The 22,334-nt window shown below is 59.6% G+C and overlaps 1 protein-coding gene across 1 annotated transcript; it reads right to left on the bottom strand.

Annotated features, from left to right (window-relative positions):
* Window positions 1–1,692: 1,692 nt before the first annotated feature.
* DCAF5 (DDB1 and CUL4 associated factor 5) lies at window positions 1,693–21,863 on the bottom strand. Its single transcript, XM_076052029.1, is given in 11 exon segments — window positions 1,693–7,975; window positions 9,941–10,255; window positions 11,075–11,199; window positions 11,907–11,973; window positions 14,050–14,263; window positions 14,366–14,495; window positions 14,649–14,788; window positions 16,474–16,510; window positions 17,240–17,383; window positions 21,440–21,506; window positions 21,508–21,863. Coding segments are annotated over 11 exon segments (2,892 nt in total). The 5' UTR covers window positions 21,634–21,863; the 3' UTR covers window positions 1,693–6,448.
* Window positions 21,864–22,334: the final 471 nt, after the last annotated feature.

Below are 22,334 nucleotides of genomic sequence, written 5' to 3'. Positions count from 1 at the left end.
GCCTTGGCAGGAGCTCGCTCACAGCAGCTGCCCCAACAACGTGTCGTCTGTTCGACGCTGTCCGGGGCATCTCTGTCTGTGTGCACGTGACGCGTCCGGACCCCACCAGGCGGCAACGCTGCGAGTGGAGGGCTCCCCCTTGTGGCCCACGCGCGTCATCCGTCGGCATCTTCATTTCATACCGCCATCAAAATAAACAAGCGAGCAACTCCGCCTACACTTTCCAATCTCTCTGCTTCCACAAATTAACAAAATCAAGGGGCGTATTGGCTGATGGGATGTGTCAAATGACTTAACGCCGCACGGCACCCGCTCCTCACTCTCGTTGAGAGGACGACTCAGAGAGTGAGGACTCAAGAGAGTGAGGACTCAAGAGAGAAGACGACTCAGAGAGAGGACGACTAAGAGAGAGAGGACTCAGAGAGAGGACGACTCAGAGAGGACGACTCAGAGAGAGAGGATGACTCATAGAGAGGACTCATAGAGAGGACTCAGAGAGAGGACTCAGAGAGAGGACTACTCAGAGGACGACTCATAGAGAGGACGACTCAGAGAGGACGACTCAGACTCAGAGAGAGAGGACGACTCGGAGAGAAGACGACTCAGAGAGGACGACTCAGAGAGAGGACGAGTTGGTGAGAGACAGGACGACGATTGTATGGTTCAGAGAGCAAGAGGAGGCGCCAGGAGGGCCACAGACTAGAAGCGGGAAGGCAGCAGCAGCCACGCGGTGAGGATCCGACGCTACTAAAAATTATCCAAGCTCTGCGGTCCTCCGTATATCAAGATGTTTTCTGCCAATTCGCGAACGTACTTATACACGTGGGAGGACACCGGAGCAGCCGGTGAAAATCCACGCAGCATCAGAGACGGCACCACGCTAACCCATGACGACGATGGCACCGATGGAGATTAGTCCACAATTGTGTTCCTCCTCGACGCCCAAGGGCAGTGAGTTCCACGCTGTGCGTGTGGCGGTGATCCACGTGTGGCGGTGATCCACGTGTGGCGGTGATGCACGTGTGGCGGTGATGCACGTGTGGCGGTGATGCACGTGTGGCGGTGATGCACGTGTGGCGGTGATCCACGTGTGGCGGTGATCCACACGCACAGTGCTGGATCATAGGCAGCAGCAGCCACCACCACCACCACCACCCGACTCGTGAGCGGGCATTGTTACAATGCGGGGAGACCGATGGATGGCACGATACGATACCAGACATCACAACGTGGAGATTTTTCGCGATGTCAGTTTTACGGCCCATTGTTGTTGGACCGTCTGTGCGTGTACGGCGTAGCCGTGGCTACGTCGTTTCGCAACCTCCGATCAGCATGGCTGGCTACGTAGGGTGCGAAAGAAGTTCAATATATTGTACATACACGCGAGTCTGCTGAGACGCTGAATGTTGAAACCGGTCCTGGCCTCTAAACACACGAGCAGTTACACCAGAATTGGTTGCAGCGAGCCCGAGTGCTGCCGATGGGACACTGGATGTAGATAGGCGCTGATCGTCAAACGGGAAGTGATTCGACTGCAGGTTCGATCAAACACAAGAGGCCGTGGCTACCACTGACACAAGCCTCGCATCCACAGCCGCTCACAACTCGCGCAGCACAGCAAAGTGGCCGCCCTCAGTCGGTACAACCGACCTCACGTCGTCATCACCACCACCACTTTGTACGAAAAACTCGTTTCGGCAAAACGGTCATTTAATGAAAAGCTACTTTTCAACTTTGCGATTTCATAAATATTTCACTTCCGGACGAATTAATAAGAGGAATAAAACAAAGCGACGTTAATCACGACATGAGCACGTGTTTGTTTGTTCGTTTTACCAACAAGAGCAGAAGACACGACGCTGGTGGGGCCACGGACTCGGGGAGAAAGCAGCACGGCCACGTGACCACAACCTCGCGACCACCACGTGGGGTCAGCACTGCCCAACGGTTCCTCTCCCCTCTCACCTCACTCTACTCTCCTCCATGCACTCTCCTATCTCTCCCATCACTCTACTCCCCTCCACGCACTCTCCTATCTCTCCCCTCTCACCTCACTCTACTCCCCTCCACGCACTCCCCTACCTCTCCCCCCTCATCTCACTCCAATCCCCTCCACACACTCTCCTACCTCCACCCTCTCATCTCACTCTACTCTTCAGCAACCACGGCCTCAGGTCAAATCTCCCAGTCCAGGTCTGCTTAATGGGAGGTCGCTCCTTCTCCTCTGCTTCCCGGACCATCTCGAGCTCCCCTCCGTCTGCCCTGCCGACTCGAGGCCGAGACGGAGACGGCTCTTCCCTTGTGGCTGCTCCTCACCACCCCGGGGCCGCGCCGCGCGACGCCGCAGCCGCGTTGACGAGGCGAACCCATCGGATCAAAACCCAACCCGCGGGGGCGATCGTTGCAGCGACGAAGCCGCCGCCGCCGCCGCCGCCCGTGCCGTTACGAGGGCGGCGAGGCGCGCCACCCCTCACCGCTCACGGCACAACGCGGCGGCGCACCAGAGACGGCCGCGCCTCGGGACCCGAAGGGGATCGGGGAGCGCCGGGGAGGGTTGAGAAGGAGGCCGCTCGGCCCTGCCGCCTCGCAGGAGAAGCGAGTTCCCGAGCCGAGCGAGCGCCGGCTGCGCCCGAGCCCACCTCCGTCGTGCCGTCTCCGCGGCGCCCGCTCCTTCTCTCGGCTGCGAGTCCGCCGGGGAAGCGTCGACCGCCGGTCCGACCGTACATTTCCGGCTGCGAGCCGTCCCGGCCAAAACCTCCCCCCCCCTCACGCTCACTTCTGTTTCACGGTCGGAGTACGGCCCGTGAGTTCCGTCTCTCGGTGGACTTCAATTCCCAGCGTGCACCTCTTTCTACTCCTCCTCCTCTTCTTCGTCTTCCGCTGCCGCACTCCCATCAGTTTTTTGTTGTATTCCGCTTTCCTCAGAAAAGGTTCCCATTCACGATCCCACGTGCGATGACAGAATATATTACAGAGTGCAAGTCCTGACGAAACAACGGAGCCACAGACAAAAGTTTTTTTTTGCGAGCGGTTGGTGCAGGTGTGGTAACAGGGCTCTGTTGGCGGGTGGACAATGTTGGATCTGGCTACCGGCGCCGCAAACTTTTCCACCGCATACCAAACCCGAACCCTATTTCTCACTCGGCCTGGGCTTATAATCAACGCTACGCAGTTTCACTGCAATACAGCTCAACACAAACCCGGTACCCAGGTCTCGGTACAAATCGGTTCCTGCTGCCACCTGAACAATTGATTCCAATTCTCGGGACTGTCCGGGACAAATCTGGCAACCCTCGTGCGTGGATGAGTGGGTAGGTGGGCGAGCGAGTGGTGCGAGTGGGTGGGTGAGTCACTGAGTGACTTGGAATACGAATGAGTGAATGAATCAGTGGGTCAGATGGTGAATGGTTGCGAGCGAGTGAGCGAATGAGTCGGTGGTTGAGGGTTGCCACCTTTCCCACAGCACAAACCCAGGCGTAGTTCCCCGGGCCCCGCACTTTGGGGGGCCCTGCGCTTCGACGTCACGCTGGTGCCAGACATGATACTCCCACCAGTTTAGTTTGAAAGCGTCGGGGGGGCCACGCGTGGTGACTCCCCCCCGCCATGGACGGCCTCAAATACCGGCACCGGATCTCGGTACAAACTCATCCCTGCTGCGATAACCCAACACAGATGCCAATTCCCGGACTGTCCCGAGTCAAAGCTGGATGGGCAAGGCGAACAACTCCCAGTGGGGAGAAAAGCTCTCGGGGCGTGCCACGAGGGACAATGATAATAACGTTGACTAAACTAACGGCGCTCACCTCTCACCGAATCGTGGCACGTTCCACCCTCACACGAGCCCTCTCACCGGCGGCATTCGCATCGCCCACGCAAGAGTGGCTGCGGTGGGTCACGGGTTTTGGGGTGCCACGGTGGCTCGGAGACGTTAACTCCCTCGCCCGGTGTACGGGAGGTCGTGGGTTTGAACCCAACCCTGACGCCTGCTGCTGCTGCTGCTGTATATTTGGAGTTTGCGTCTCTCTCTCCCCCCGTGGCCGTGCGTATTTTTCTCGGGATCCTCCGGTATTTTGCCGCTATACATTTCCACGCGACAAGCCACTTAGTTGAGCTGTCATTTGCGTGGCCAGGTCGCTTCTGGAAAAAAGAGCTACACAGCTGAGTGGGCCTTACCTGGTAAAACACAAAACAGTTTCGCTTTTAGTTTCGTTTTGTACGCACGGACGCAGGCGCTCGCGCCACCGCGGCTCGACACACCGCACAGTTTGCGAGCACCCATCAATGACAGCGCCGGCGGCACCGGGCGCGAGAGCGTTGGGTCGGCGCCAGGACGCACGCCGCAGCCACGTCGCGGCGTCTCGCCTGCCGCCGGCGCGGTGCAGCGAGCGCCCTCGGCCGTGGGTGCCGAGTGGAACCCCGGGCCGGGGGGGGCGGAGGAACCCCGGGGAGGGGGGGGCGGAGGAACCCCGGGGAGGGGAGGGCGGAGGAACCCCGGGGCGGAGGAACCCCCCCGCAGCGGGCGGGGAGCGTCCCGGAGAGATCATCCGCCCTGGGCGCGCGCCCGGCCGGCTCGTTCCCCCCCACCAGCCCGGCACGCGCCACGATCCCGCAAACCCCACCCCCCCCCCCGCTCGCGTTCACCAAACTTGCCGAGACGGCACGACGGTGGACTGCGGGGAAAACCTTCGGCGTACGCCGCCAGCACTGCCCGTCGGAGCCGTGGGGGCACAGCGCGACGCTTCTCAGCCGGATCCGTCCAAGCTGGCGACCCTCAACATGTTAAGTTGCCCAGCACACCACTCCCAGCACACCACTCCCAGCACACCACTCCCAGCACACCACTCCCAGCACACCACGCCCAGCACACCACGTCCAGCACACCACTCCCAGCACACCACTCACAGCACACCACGCCCAGCACACCACGTCCAGCACACCACTCCCAGCACACCACGTCCAGCACACCACGTCCAGCACACCACTCCCAGCACACCACTCCCAGCACACCACGCCCAGCACACCACGCCCAGCACACCACGTCCAGCACACCACTCCCAGCACACCACTCCCAGCACACCACGTCCAGCACACCACTCCCAGCACACCACTCCCAGCACACCACTCCCAGCACACCACTCCCAGCACACCACGCCCAGCACACCACTCCCAGCACACCACTCCCAGCACACCACTCCCAGCACACCACTCCCAGCACACCACTCCCAGCACACCACGTCCAGCACACCACTCCCAGCACACCACGTCCAGCACACCACTCCCAGCACACCACGCCCAGCACACCACTCCCAGCACACCACTCCCAGCACACCACTCCCAGCACACACTCCCAGCACACCACGTCCAGCACACCACTCCCAGCACACCACGCCCAGCACACCACTCCCAGCACACCACTCCCAGCACACCACGCCCAGCACACCACTCCCAGCACACCACTCCCAGCACACCACTCCCAGCACACCACTCCCAGCACACCACGTCCAGCACACCACTCCCAGCACACCAGGCCCAGCACACCACTCCCAGCACACCAGGCCCAGCACACCACTCCCAGCACACCACTCCCAGCACACCACTCCCAGCACACCACTCCCAGCACACCACGTCCAGCACACCACTCCCAGCACACCAGGCCCAGCACACCACGCCCAGCACACCACTCCCAGCACACCACGTCCAGCGCACCACTCCCAGCGCACCACTCCCAGCGCACCACTCCCAGCGCACCACTCCCAGCACACCACGTCCAGCACACCACTCCCAGCACACCAGGCCCAGCACACCACGCCCAGCACACCACGTCCAGCACACCACGCCCAGCACACCACGTCCAGCACACCACGCCCAACACACCACTCCCATCACACCACTCCCAGCACACCACTCCCAGCACACCAGGCCCAGCACACCAGGCACAGCACACCACTCCCAGCACACCACTCCCATCACACCACGCCCATCACACCAGACCCAGCACACCACGCCCAGCACACCAGACCCAGCACACCACGCCCAGTACACCACTCCCAGCACACCAGGCCCAGCACACCACTCCCAGCAGACCAGGCCCATCACACCACTCCCAGCACACCACTCCCAGCACACCACTCCCAGCACACCACTCCCAGCACACCACTCCCAGCACACCACTCCCATCACCCCACGCCCAGCACACCACTCCCAGCACACCACTCCCAGCACACCACTCCCAGCACACCACTCCCAGCACACCACTCCCAGCACACCACTCCCAGCACACCACTCCCAGCACACCACTCCCATCACACCACTCCCATCACACCACTCCCAGCAGACCTCCGGCCGCGGCGGCCTGCTCCGCTCACCGACCCGCGATCCGGAAAGCGCTCGGTGAGAAGCGAAGCCGCGCCGCCGCCGCCGCCGCTCCCGTCTCGTCTCGGTTCCCCCGTCAGCGCTGCCTCTTTTGCTTCCTCTTTCCGCCCGGCTCGGGCGATGCTGCCTCCTTCTCATTGCCCACCTCCTCAACCACCTCCTCGCCCGCGTCCGTCTCCTCCTCATCCTCCTCCTCGTGCCGTCGTTTAGACGCCCGAGCGGACGCGGAATGTACGACGTCGCCGCCGCCGCCGCCGCCGCCTCCGGAGCCGTCGCGAGCACCAAAGTCGCCGTTCCTCTTCGTCTCCTCCTCCTCCTCCTCCTCCTCGTCGCTCTCCGTCACCCGGCGGCAATGGCGGCCGCGGCGGCGCCCGTCCCCGGATGATGAAGAGCGCGACAACGAGGACGACGCCCGCGACGATGTCGGGGACGACGAGGACGACGAGGCCTGCGACGACGACGCCACCGCCGCCGCCGACGAGGACGACGAGGAGGGCGACGACGACGAGGCCGGCGCCGCCGCTTTGCCGTTCGTCAGTCGGCGACGTCTGGACGTGGTGCCCCTCGCCTCGTCGAAACCGGACGACGAGGACGACATCGTCGACGCCGACGACGAGGTTTTATCCGTCGCTCGCCTTTTCCCGCTCGCGGCGCTGCCGCCGGCCTCCTCCTCCTCCTCCTCGTCCGTGAGCCAGCTGCACGTGGGCGTCTGTCGGGCTGGCCTGTTGGACCCAACGTCGTCGTCAACGTCGTCGTCAACGTCGTCGTGGTACGGGCCTCTGATCAAAATCCATTCTCCGGTGCCGTCCTCCTCCGCGTCACCCGCAACCGCACGCCGCTCCTCCTCCTCCTCCTGCTGCTGCTGCTGCGGCTGCGGCTGCTGCTGCCGCCCCTTGCGCAGGTGCCTCCTGTAGCTGTTGCAGATCTTGTTGTAGACGCGGAACACCTTGCGGGCTTCCGCGGCGCCGTCACCAAAGCGGGCGCTCGTGTCCGACGACGACGACGACGACGCCGCCGGCCCCGCGCCGCCGCCGGCGCCGCCGCTCTCGGACGATAACGACGACGACGACGACGACGACGACGGCGCCGCCGCCGTCCTCGACGTCGTCGGAGGTTCGCAGGCGGCGGCGGCGGCCGCGGCGGCCGCCCCCCCGTCCGGCGGGTGCCGGCGGCTCCTCTGCTTGCGGGCGCGCGTGCGCGCCGCGTTGCGCCGGCGCGTGCTGGCTCGCCGGTCCTCGCCGCTCTCTCCGCTCTCTCCGCTGTCTCTCGCTCCGTCGCCGCCTCCGTTTTTCCTTCCGTCGTCGTCGTCGTTTTGGTCGGCGTCGGGCGTTCGGCGCTCCCCGCCGCCGCCGCCGCCGCCGTCGTCGTCCGACGTGTCCGGCGAAACGTCCGCGGCGCGGCGCCGCCGCCACCGCCGCCGCGTGCCGCCTCTCCCGTTGCCGCTGCCGGCGTTGTTGTTGTCGGTGCCGCCGGCGCCGCCGTCGTTGCTGCCGGTGCTGGTGGTGGTTCCGCGAGGGGCGGCGGCCGAGGGAACCGCGCCGCGAGGGATGCGGGGAGGATGCAGGGGGCGCGGATCGCGAGGCTGGCGCTCCCACTCGTCCAGCTGGCGCGCAGACACAGACGACCGGTCACGGTCACTCGCCGTCACGGCACGCACGCGCTCCCCTCTATCGTCTAAACAGACGGTTTGGGGCAAGTGCTGTCAATACACACCCCCACACTCACTCCCACACACACTCCAACACACACTCCCACACACACACTCCCACTCCCTCGCACACACACCCCCACACACACTCACACTCCCACACCCTCCCACACACACCCCCACACACACTCCCACTCCCTCCCACACACACACCCACACACACCCCCACACACACTCCCACTCCCTCCCACACACATCCCCACACACACCCCCACACACACTCCCACACCCTCCCACACACACACAACAACAACCGCCATTCGCCACTAAGTGGCGGTGACGTCACCACGACGCTTGTGCCAGGCCATGTGCACCTTGAGGCCACGTGAAGTGTCGAACACCCGCTGGCAGGAGGTCACGGGGCAGACCCAGGTGCCATGGGTCGACTGACTGAGATGAGTGGCTGGTGCCCCACCTGTGCCCCCTACTGTGCCAACCTGCTGTGCTTTAGCCAACTCGACTGACTGAGATGACTGAGATGACTGGCTGGTGCACCACCTATGCCCCCTACTGTGTTAACACACACACACACACCCCCACACACACACACTCTCACACACACACACACACACCCCCACACACACACATACACCCCCCCACACACACACACAAATAAAGACAAAGATCCCCCGTATAGCCTTAAGACTGTAGGGGCAAGTGCTGTTAGCGAGCAGCACCTATGAAGGCCGGAACGGTACACGAGGGGGTGGGTGGCCAGCACCACGCCCGACCGCCTTAGTCTCCCCAGTGGCAATGTTTTTATCCACCGCACCAGGTACTCATTTGAGGCTGAGTCGACCTAGGGGAGGCCCAGGACCGGTTCAGATAATCGTCAATGGTGTTGGCCGTGAGCGGGAATCGAACCCGGGTCACCAGGTTCATAGCGCAGCGCGCTAACCGCTACACACCCCCCCACACACACACACACACCCACACACACACACACACCCCCCCACACACACAACCCCACACACACACACCCCCACACACCCCCCCCACACACACACACCCCCCCCCACACACCCACACACACCCCCCCACACACACCCACACACACCCCCCCACACACACCCCCCACACACACCCACACACATCCCCCTCACACACACACCCCCCCCACACACACACACACACACCCACACACACACACACACCCCCCCACACACACACCCCCACACACACACACCCCCACACACACACCCCACACACACACACACCCCCCCCACACACACACACCCCCCCCCCACACACCCACACACACCCCCCCACACACACCCACACACACCCCCCCACACACACCCACACACACCCCCCACACACACCCACACACATCCCCCTCACACAGACACCCCCCCCCACACACACACACACCCCCACACACACACACCCCCACACACACACACACCCCCCCACACACACACACCCCCCCACACACACACACCCCCCCACACACACACACCCCCCCACACACACACACACCCACACACACCATACACACACTCACCATACACACTCACCATACACACACTCACCATACACACCCCCCCACACACACACCCCCCCACACACACACACCCCCACACACACACCCCCCCACACACACACACCCCCCCACACACACACACCCCCCCACACACACACACACTCCCACACCCACACACACACACCATACACACACTCACCATACACACTCACCATACACACACTCACCATACACACCCCCCCCACACACCCCCCCCCCCCCACACACACACACACACACCCCCACACACACACCCCCCCACACACACACACACACACCCCCCCACACACACACCCCCACACCCCCACACATACCGACTCGCCCCCCCCCCCCCTCACCGGCACCAGCACCCCCGTCAGGGGGCTCCGCTCGGCCGCGGCGCCGCGGGGCACCCACGCTAGCGCGCCGGGGCTGGCGTCGCTGTCGGACGCCGAGCTCCAGCCGTCCACTTCGCGCTGCACCAGCGAGTCGAAGAAGGCCATCATGCGCGGGTCCTCGTCCAGCGACTGCTGCCCGTAGTCGTGCGACAGCGCCGAGCCGCTCGACAGCACCAGGCCGATGTACTCCTCGTGCGTGTACATGGCCCGGCGCGGCTCCTGCGCCTCGCCAGACAGGTCGCCGCGGGAACCGGGCTGCACGAACGGGGACCAAACCTGGGCGCAGGGGTGGGGGCGGCGGCGGGGGGGGGGTGGAGTGTCATTTGATTAGCGTTGACGGGGGTGGTCTCGTTCAGCCCGTCGCGCGAGCACAGAAGCGACAGAAACACGAGTAGCGCGGAGAACGAGTAGAGGGCAGGTCGCCGGGGTGGGTGGGTGGGTGGCGTGGGTGGAGTGGGTAACGATCCGTATTCGTTTGTCAGGCGAGGCCACGTGGCTGCGTTTTTGTGTTCGCCACGATTGTTGCCGTCGGACGCGATGGCCACGGCTGAACACCTTGGCGGAGAAGCGCGGTCATTCTGCTCGGCCGTGTCGGGTGGTGGAGAGGGCACGGACGTATGTTTGAGCCACTTTGGCACCACACGTAGCCAACCATGCCAATCGGAGGACAGCACACTACCACACGAGAAGCGGTTCTAACTGCCTGGCGACGTGTTTGGTCTCCCGCCCCACGATCGTTCCGCGGCCAAAACCAAAACCGTACCGCGAATCGATTCCAAGCGGACGGACGCACCGAGGAGCAACGGCATCAGAATCAGAATCAATATTTACAGTGGACGATTCCAATGAGCTATGAAGCTCTTTTTAACAGATGCCAAGTAGTAGGGGCGCGGGGTAAGAACGTTACGACAACAACAAACTATACAAAAGCACGATAGGAGTGCAAAGTACAGGAACGGCAAACCAATCGCCCAACACACACACACGTGGAACCAAACAATGCCCATCCTGCCAAGCGCAGCTCACCGATGTATTAACTTATTATTATTATTATTCGGAGGCATCGCCAGGGTGGGGGGTGTCGGGTGAGGGTACCTTGATGACCTTCTCGACCCCGGAGGAGCACAGCATGTGGGTGTTGTTGTTGAAGCGGACCTGGTTGACGATCGAGCGGTGGCCCTTCAGCACCAAGAAGGCTCGCGGCACCGTCCGCTCGGCCTCTGCACCCCCAGCCCACACAGCGCACGTGGTGGGTGGGGGGAGGTGGGGGGGGGGGATCGGGGTCCGCTCAGCCGTAAAGATATCCTGAAGCAAAAGATTAGTGCTGGATACAGCTGCATTGTCCAAAGTGGGGCAGGATGTGCGGGCCGGCCGGCGTGCGGCACAGCGGCAGCGTAGCGGTCCGCGAGCCGCGCCGTGAACCCGGCAACCCAACTTCTATTCCCGCTCACGGGCAACACCGGTGACGATTACCTGAACTGGTGCTTGGCCTCCCCTAGGTCGACTCAGCCTCAAATGAGTAGCTGCTACGGTGTGTGATAAACATCGCCACTGGAGAGACGATGTCGGTCGGGCGTGGTGCTGGCCACCCACCCCGCCATGCGTACCGTTGACGCCTCCATCGGTGCTCGCCAACAGCACTGGCCCCAACAGTCCGTCAAGGCTACACCGGGGGATATTTGCAAACCTGTCAACCCCTTATCAGTGCCCTACCTTATTACAGACCAATTCAGACCTTGTTGGTCACCCCGTGCCCCTTATAAATCTCAACGTTCATCCTACAAAGGCCCTTCTTTTAGCCAATCTCCCTGGACACGGAGAGCCGTAACGAGGCGCTCGACGGTGATTTTTTAACTCAAACTCGTGCGGGCCAGTGCGGCACGTGTGGCCCAGGCCGGAGGCTTCGACGGAGAGGCGCCACCCCCACCTTGAATGGGCTCGTCGGGGATCCGCCACATGTAGAGGTTGAAGTCATCCGACCCCGACAACACGTACTGCAGCACAGGGACACACACCGTCGTTAGAGTGCACCTCACACACTCACACACACTCACACTCACTCACTCATACACTCACTCATACACTCACACTCACTCACTCACACACTCATACACATACACTCACACTCACTCATACACTCACACTCACTCATACACTCACACTCACTCACTCCCACTCATACACTCACTCACACTCACTCACACTCACTCACTCACACACACACACTCACACACACACACTCACTCACACACTCACACACACTCACTCACACACTCACACACACTCACTCATACACTCACTCACACTCACTCACACACTAACACACTCACTCACACACTAACACACTCACTCACACTCACTCACACACTAACACACTCACACACTCACTCACACTCACTCACTCACACACACTCACTCATACACTCACACTCACTCACATACACAGACTCACTCACTCACACTCACTCACACACACTCACTCACACTCACTCACACTCACTCACACACACTCACACACACTCACTCACACTCACTCACACTCACTCTCACACACACTCACTCACACACACACTCACACACACTCACACTCACTCACTAACACACTAACACACTCACACACACTCATACACTCACACACACTCACTCATACACTCACACACTCACTCACACACACTCACACACACACTCACACACACACTCACACTCTCACTCACACACACTCACACTCTCACACACACTCACACACACTCACTAACACACTAACACACTCACACACACTCACTCATACACTCACTCACACTCACTCACTCACACTCACACACTCACACTCACACTCACTCACACACACACTCACTCACACTCACTCACACACACTCACTCACTAACACACTAACACACACACTCACTCACTCATACACTCACTCACTCACACACACACACTCACTCACACTCACTCACTCACACTCACACACACACACACTCACTCACTCACACACTCTCACTCACACACACACACACTCTCACTCACACACACTCACTCACACTCTCACTCACACACACACACACACTCACTCAGACTCACTCAGACTCACACACACACACTCGCTCACTCACTCACACTCACTCACTCACACTCACTCACACACTCTCACTCACTCACACACTCACTCACTCACACTCACTCACACACTCAGACACACACACTCACACACACTCACACTCACTCACACACTCTCACACTCACTCACACTCACACACACTCACTCACTCACTCACACTCACTCACACACACTCACTCACGCACACACACTCACGCACACACACACACACAAAGATAAACAAAGATCCCCCATATAGCCTTAACAGACTGTAGGGGCAAGTGCTGTTAGCGAGCACCTATGAAGGCCGGAACGGTACACGAGGGGGTGGGTGGCCAGCACCACGCCCGACCGCCTTTGTCTCCCTCGTGGCAATGTTTACACACCGCACCAGGTAGTCACTTGAGGCTGAGTCGACCTAGGCGAGGCCCGGGACCGGTTCAGATAATCGTCACTGGTGTTGGCCGTGAGCGGGAATCGAACCCGGGTTGCCAGGTTCATAGCGCAGCGCGCTAACCGCTACACTATCGTTCCCCAATCACACACACACACACTCACTCACACTCACTCACACTCACTCACACACACTCACACACACTCACACACACTCACTCACTCGCACACACTCACTCGCACTCACTCGCACACACTCACTCACACTCACTCGCACACATTCACACACACACTCACACTCACTCACCTACCCTTCCACACTCTAAACAAACTCTCCCACACCCTCTTACACACTGCCAAACTCTCCTGCACTCCTCACCCTCTCTCTCTCTCCACTCCCTCCCACCCTTGCCTGCTCTCCTGCGTTCTCTTCACACTCCCCCCCCCAATTTACTCCCACGCTCTCCCCACCCTCTCCCCACAATCTCCCCGGTGCTCTCCGTCACTCTCTCTCTCTCTCTGCCACCAACCCCCCCGCCCCTCCCCCCACAGCCCCCCCCCACCTCCCTGAAGTGTCACCTGGTCGCGGTCGCCTGCGAAGCAGCAGCTCTTCATGGTGCACGAGTTGTAGTAGCCGGGGTGCTGGAAGTGGCACAGGGGCCGCGTGTGGCGCACGTCGAACAGCACGGGCGGCAGGCGGCGCCGCAGCGCCACCAGGCGGCCGCCGCTGGCGTCGAAGCGAACGCTCATGGCGCTGGCGGGGCCGCCGTCGCCACCGTAGCTCCACAGGCAGCTGGGGGGCGCACAGCCACGGGGAAGGGGGGGGGGGAGGTGAGGGAGGGAGGGAGGGAGCGGGCGGGCGGTGCGGTGAGCGAGCGAGGCGGTGGGCCCCCACCTGCGAGGCTTGCGCACGTCCCACAGCCCCACGCCCTCCTTGGAGTTGGCAGTGGCGACGAGGCGCGACTCCACGGGGTTGAACATCACCCCGTGGAACGGCGAGCGGTAGTTCGCCAGGCAGAACGGCTCTGCGGGAGAAGCCACCGGATATATTGTGACCGTCGCCATCATCATCATCCACGCAACGGGAATCATACCACTGAGATCGTCACCACCAGCAGCACTACCACCATCGCCAGCACCGCAACTACCACCATCACCACGGGCGGCCGTGCGCGTACCCTCGTGGTGGGAGATCCGCGTGTCCCAGATGAGCACGCGGCCCTCGTCGGAGGAGCTGGCGAAGACGCAGTCATTGTCGGGGCTCACCGAGAGGCCATAGACGGCCTCCTCGTGCGGAAACACGTCCACCGTGTCGCCCCTGTGCACGCACAACAACAACAACAACGACGACGATTACATTAACAACAACAACACAACGACATCAACACAACGACGACGACTACATCAACTACATCAACAACAACGATTACATTAACAACACAATGACGATGACATCAACAACACAACGACATCAACAACAACGACGACGACTACAACAACTACAACAACAATGACGACATCAACTACAACAACAACGACGACGATTACATCAACTACATCAACAACGACAACGACTATTACATCTTGATTTAAAGCTTTCGTGACTGCAGTAATTCATATTCTTAGCTCTTTCGGTAAAGTCACGTTGAAGGGAAAAATAAAATAATAAAATATATAACAATAAAAATTCGCACGACGTTTCGACCATAACACAAACGACCGTTATGGTCGAAACGTCGTGAGAATTTGTATTGTTTTATATATATTTTATTATTTTATTGTTTCCCTTCAACGTGACTTTACCGAAAGAGCTAAGAATATGACGATTACATCAACAACAACGGCGACGTCGCTTGGCTCTACGCGGCGTCCAATCCAGCAGGAAGGAGAAACTGCTACCATCCCACGGGCCGGACGGGACAGCAGCAACACCAACAACTTCAAATGTCACTTTTTTTTTACATTTTAGTTTATTTTACCAGGTCAGGCCCACCGAGCTATTGTCGCTCTTTATCAGAAGCGACCTGGCCACAATTGATGGCTCAACCAAGTGGCTTACCATCACGTGGACATTTCTAGCGGGGAAATATTCTAAACGCGTTTCTAAATGTAGAGGGAAAAACCGGAGGACCCGCGGAAAAATCCACGTGACCACGGGGAGAGAGAGACACGCAAACTCCAAATGTATACAGCAGCAGCAGCAGGCGTCAGGGTCGGGATCGACCCCACGACCTCCTGCATACAAGGCGAGGTAGTTAACATCTCCAAGCCACCATAACTACCCAGGTGCAGCTTCACTCCTTCCAGTCGCACCTCCTCATCCCTCGTGTCAGGGGAACCACTTTTTGCATTTCGCGCCCCCGTGTACAACCTCCAGAGGCCACAACTCCTCACCTGCCACTTCTTCCCTCGCACTGCTCCCCTGATTTGGATTTCCCTCCAACAATCATCGTCGTCGTCTCTTTTCCCCGAGCTCTTATACAACAATAACCTCGCTCGATTCAAATAACGTGTCTCTCTCTTTACCTACCACAAGTTCGATGGTGCTGTTTGTTATATGTATGTTGAACTTCTTTCGCACAGTACGTAGCCAACCGCACTAATCGGAGGTGCGGGGGAAGGACAACAAACTAAACACAAAGAGCAGTTGTAAAAAAGAGTTTTCAATCTAGATTCAAAAGTGTATAGTCCCAGTGGCTTCCTAATAACAGAAGGAAGAGCGCTCCAGACGGCCGCAGAATTGCATTTGAAAGCGCCGCGCAATGCGGTGACCACCGCCTTTGTTCGATGGGGAACGCACGCACACACACGCACAACACAGCACACGCACAACACAACACACACGCACACAACACACGCACGTACACAACACACGCGCACACAACACACGCGCACACAACACACGCACGTACACAACACACGCACGCACAACACACGCACGTACACAACGCACAACACACAACACATGCACGCAACACACGCACGCAACACACGCACGCTCACCTCTCGGCGTCGTGGAGGATGACCTGTTCGTCATTGCCTGCAACGGAGACACAAGCGATGCCTGTCAAGACGACGGACAACGGCGATCCGCCAAAACCTCGACGCACCCGAGAACGCGTTGTGACGACGACGGGGGGCGGCCAACGCTCGGATTTGAACTCCAAAACTCAGGACAGTAACACTGCGTGGCCTTAAACAACAAAAATTCGAAAATAAACAGGTGACGTTTCGGGCAGCTGCCCTTCATCAGCACACCTCGTGAAAGACTTGACGCACAGGATCCCTGAGAAAGGCAGACAAAGGCGGCCGGGCATGATGCGGGCCACCCGCCCGCCCCCCTCGTGTGCCGTGCCGACCTTCATAGGCGCTCGCGAACAGCACTTGCCCCAAGAGCCTGCTAAGGCTACAGGGAGACCTCTGTCTTTGTGTGTGTGGAGGAGGCCCGTGAAGGACGCTACTGGTCAGTTGGAGGCAGTCGCCTTCCAACAACAACAACGGAGGGCAGAGGAGCGACGCTCACAACGAGTGGAGCGCCGGGCGGCTAAAATGCAGCAAACGGGCAAGGGGGCACAGGTGGTGCATCCACCACTCATCTCAGTCAGTCGACCCATGGCACCTGCTGGGTCTCTCCCGAAACTTCACGTGGCCTCAAAGTGCACCTGGCCTGGCAAAGGTGCCGTGGTGACATCACTGCCACCTAGTGGCGAATAGCGTGTCCGTGTGTCCCGTGCCGGTCTCCTGCGAGAGCCCGGACATGTTTGGTCACCGGCTGAGAAGATGCGTTTGTTGTCAGAGGTGAAGGCCAGGCAGAAGATATTTGAGTGGTGTTCCCCGGTCATGGGCACGGGCTGGCCCATGCCGTGCACCGCTCGCTCCACATCCCAGAGCAGCACGCGCCGGTCATCTCCACCTGCTCTCACAGACGCAACCATCCCACGCCGTCACCTACACGCTCGCACGGCCGCACCCCCGTCTACGCACCGCTACAAGACAATGACCCCCCCCCACCCCCCGTGTAGCCTTAAGAGACCCATGAAGGCCGGCACAGCACACGAGGGGGGGTCGGTGGCTAACGCCACGCCCACAACCGGGTACTCATTTGAGGCCGAGTCCACCTAGGGGAGGCCCAGAACTGGTTCAAATATTCGCCGCCGTTGTTGATCGCGAGCGGGAATCGAACTGGGGTCGCCGAAGTTCCTAGCGAAGCGCGCTAAGACCATTGCGCTACCGCTCCTCACTTGTGCACCCGCACGCTCACCCGCATGCTCACCCGCACGCTCACCCGCACGCTCACCCGCGCGCTCACCCTCGCGCTCACCCGCGCGCTCACCCGCGCGCTCACCCTCGCGCTCACCCACGCGCTCACCCGCGCGCTCACCCGCATGCCTGTTTGCTCACTCACTCCACTTCCACTGCAGTCCTTCGTATTTCCTCAATAGGTTAATACCTGGCAATGCATATACATTATCTGTCTATCTGGGTTAGTTTGGATCTCCGTGTAAGTCTGCAGGGCGTCTATGCATCACTGTTTTATTCGTGCTCGTTGACCCGGCAAAGCCTTGCAAGAGTCTCAAGACTTATTTTCAGGAGGGTCCTGACGAGTTTTCACAGCAAGGGGCGATGCCGATGCTGCTGCTGTGTGTGTGATCCCAACGGAGTAATTTGCAGGCAATCTTTGGATCACTGGGATATTTTGGCCAATTTACAGTGTGTGTGTGTGTGTGTGGGGGGTTGGATATGGGAGGAAACCGGAGAAACCTGAGGAAATTCATGCAGAATATAAGGAGAGAATACAAACTCCACTCTCACAAACTTCCACTCTCTCACAAACTCCACTCTCTCACAAACTCCACTCTCTCACAAACTCCACTCTCTCACAAACTCCACTCTCTCACAAACTCCACTCTCTCACAAACTCCACTCTCTCACAAACTCCACTCTCTCACAAACTCCACTCTCTCACAAACTCCACTCTCTCACAAACTCCACTCTCTCACAACCTCCACTCTCTCACAAACTCCACTCTCTCACAACCTCCACTCTCTCACAAACTCCACTCTCTCACAACCTCCACTCTCTCACAAACTCCACTCTCTCACAAACTCCACTCTCTCACAAACTCCACTCTCTCACAAACTCAACTCTCTCACAAACTCCACTCTCTCACAACCTCCACTCCCTCACAATCTCACTCATACTCACTGCAGAACCGGGGGAGGAATTGAACCCAGGAGCTTATTGCTGTGTGGTACGAGTTATTAACACTGCGCCACCACCCCGCCAATGCCACGTGAGTCCAGAGCGTGGTTCACCACTTCGTGTATCGGTTATTGCGCTGCGCTACGGACCCGGCGACCCGAGTTTGACTCCCACTCAAGCCTAACATCAGTGACGATTATCTGAACCGGTCCTGGGCCTCTCCCCTAGGTCGACTCAGCCTAGCATTAGTTCCTGGTGTGATGTGTATTAAACATCAGCACGGGGGAGACAAAGGCAGCCAGCCGTGCGTGCTGCCGGCTGCCCACCCTCCTCCTCCTGCCGTTGTAGCCTTTACAGGTGCTGCTACTCGCGAACAGCACTTGCCCCAACAGTCTGTTAAAGGCTATACGGGGGATTTTTGGCTTCATCGCCGCTTCGAGGCGCCTCCTTCTCGGTGGTTCTGGGCTAAATATAAAGACGGCCCCACATTCTATGCCATGCGTGTACGTCTATGCTGCACGCACATTTGCACTGCATGTAATATACTGCTGCACCTGCACTGCACTATTACATTTCCCACGCACGATGCCAATATGTCCACGAGCTAAACGCCAATGTCTGGATCTGCTGGCCACGACGAGAGAGCTTCAGCAGTGGGCGAGTTCGTGTGGTGCTGCTGTTCCTTCTCTGTTCATGGAGCGCAGATCACAGTGGGTTCCCTGTGGGGGTCTGTAGGTTGGGTTGCATGGCCACAATCACACAACTGTGGCTTGTGTCTTTCATGCATCACAATGACTCTCTATGGGTCTATACGTGATGCGATCTCTATGTGATCGCTATGTGATCTCTATGGGTCTATACGTGATCTCTGTGAGCTCTATGTGATCTCTATGTGATCTCTATGGGTCTATACGTGATCTCTGTGAGCTCTATGTGATCTCTATGTGATTTCTATGTGATCTCTATGTGATCTCTATGGGTCTATATGTGGTCTATACGTGATCTCTATGGGTCTATATGTATCTCCATGCGATCTCTGAGTTTACGATGTGGTCCACAGTTTGGGTTGCATGGCCACAATCACACTTGCCAAGTGCCTTGTATTTCAACCTATATGTGCAGGCTCGTTGAACTTCTTTCGCACCGTACGTAGCCACCCGTGCTCATGGGAGGTGCGGGAGCCACGTGGATGTGCGTCTCGCCCTGCTGATGTTTCGCGCGATACCACAAACACGCCGCGCGCTCCCGCACGGCGCTATCCATGCACGTCGACGTTTCGCACCGCACGTCCACCTCGGTGGACTGTACGCACCGTACGCGCACCGTACGTGCACCGTACACGGACTGTACACGCACTGTCCAAACTCGGGGGTTTGTTTCCCGAAGCGAGCCGCTGCCACCAGCACCACTACGACCACCACCACCAATCACCACCATCACCACAACCACACTATCACCAGCACCACTATCACCACTATCACCACCACTACACTATCACCACCACCACTATCACCACCACACTATAACCACTACAACACTATCATCACCACCACCACCACACTATCACGACCACTATCACCACCACCACTATTACCACCATCACACTATCACCACCACCACTATCACCACCAGCACTATCACCAGCACCACCACCACACTATCACCACCACTATCACCACCACCACCACTATCACCAGCACCACAATATCACCACCACCACACTATCACCACCACCACTATCACCAGCACCACTATATCACCAGCACCACAATATCACCACTACCACACTATCACAAGCACCACCACCACCACTATCACCACCACCACACTATCACCACCACACTATCACCACCACCACCGCTATCACCACCACACTATCACCACCATCACCACCACCACTATCACTACCACACCATCACCACCACCATCACCACCACCACACTATCACCACCATCACCACCACCACCACCACACTATCACCACCACCACTACCACTATCACCACCACTACCACTATCACCACCACCACACTATCACCACCACCACACTACCACCACCACACTACCACCACCATCACCACCATCACCACCACCACCATCATCACCACACTATCACCACCACCATCACCACACTATCACTATCACCACCACCATCACCACCACCACCATCACCACCACCACCACCACTATCACCACCACCATCACCACCACCATCACCACACGGCTCGTTGGGGAGCGTGCGGTTACTGCACGCGCACAGCACTGTACACACCGCAACGTACTGTACACGGTGGCGCACTTACACTGTACCCCGCACGACGGCGCACTGTACGCAGTATAACTGCACGCAGCGGCTCGCCGCAATGCACTGTACACACTGTCCCTCGCTGTAACGTTACACACTGTACACTCTCTCGCTGTAACGCCACGCACTGTACACACTGTCTCTCGATGTAACGTCACGCACTGTACACACTGTGTCTCGATGTAACGTTACGCACTGTACACACTGCGGCCCGCAGCGCCGCGTACTGTACGCAGTAGCCATCTGCAACGCACCACTGTACCCCCGGCGAAAACGGTGCACTGTACACACTGTACCCCCCCCCCCCCCCCGCGGCGACGTCACGAGCGGCGCACACTACACACCGCGACGCACTGTACACACCGCGACGCACTGTACACACCGCGACGCACTGTACACGCCGTGTGTGTGTGCGTGCCCGTGTGTGTGTGCGCGTGCCACTGTCGCCGGCTCAAGCCCCGCACCTGACACGAGCCACGACCCGGCCCCGCACGAGAACTCGACGGCGTTGACGCAGCCGAAGTGTCCCGCGCAGCTCGCGGTGGAAGAGGCCGCGAGCCCTGGCGAGGCGCGACGCCTGCAGGCGGCGACGCAGCGCCGCCGCCTCCTCGCCGCCCGCCCTGCGGCGCCGCTCCACGAAGCGAACGGCGCCGAGCATCGCCCCTCATGGGCGGGCGGAGACGCCGCCTCCGCTAGGCCCCTGCCGTGCTGCTGCTGCTGCTGCCGCTGCCGCCGCTGGTAACGGCGGTAGGTTTTATTTTATTTAACAATGGCGATTGGGCGTGTTATATATAAATATATATTGTGTTTTATGTTGACGAGTTCGCGCCGCGTCTACCGCGACGCCGCCGCCGACACCACCGCTCGCCTCCTCGGCCCGGTGTGAGGGGGCCACCGTGCCCGGATGTGGATGCGTGACCCACGACGGTGGGACTCCTCCCCCTCCAGCCACAACAACCACCCCCCTCTTTCCCCCCACCCACCCACCCCCCTCTTTCCCCCCACCCACCCACCCACCCACCCTCCCCCCTCTTTCCCCCCACTCACCCACCCACCCTCCCTCTTTCCCCACCCTCCCCCTCTTTCCCCCCACCCACCCACCCACCCTCCCCCCTCTTTCCCCCCACCCACCCACCCTCTTTCCCCCACCCACCCACCCACCCTCCCCCCTCTTTCCCCCCCACCCACCCACCCACCCTCCCCCCTCTTTCCCCCCACCCACCCACCCACCTCTTTCCCCCCACCCACCCACCCACCCTCCCCCCTCTTTCCCCCCACCCACCCACCCACCCTCCCCCCTCTTTCCCCCCACCCACGCCACCCTCCCCCTCTTTCCCCCCCACCCACCCTCCTCTTTCC

This window comes from Petromyzon marinus, chromosome 53 (genome assembly GCF_048934315.1).
Source record: "Petromyzon marinus isolate PM22_M1 ecotype Great Lakes invasive population chromosome 53, UKy_Petmar_22M1.pri1.0, whole genome shotgun sequence".
NCBI lineage: Eukaryota > Metazoa > Chordata > Hyperoartia > Petromyzontiformes > Petromyzontidae > Petromyzon > Petromyzon marinus.
The sequence above is the reverse complement of the archived record's forward strand: the minus strand, read 5'-3'. Positions and strand labels throughout refer to the sequence as shown.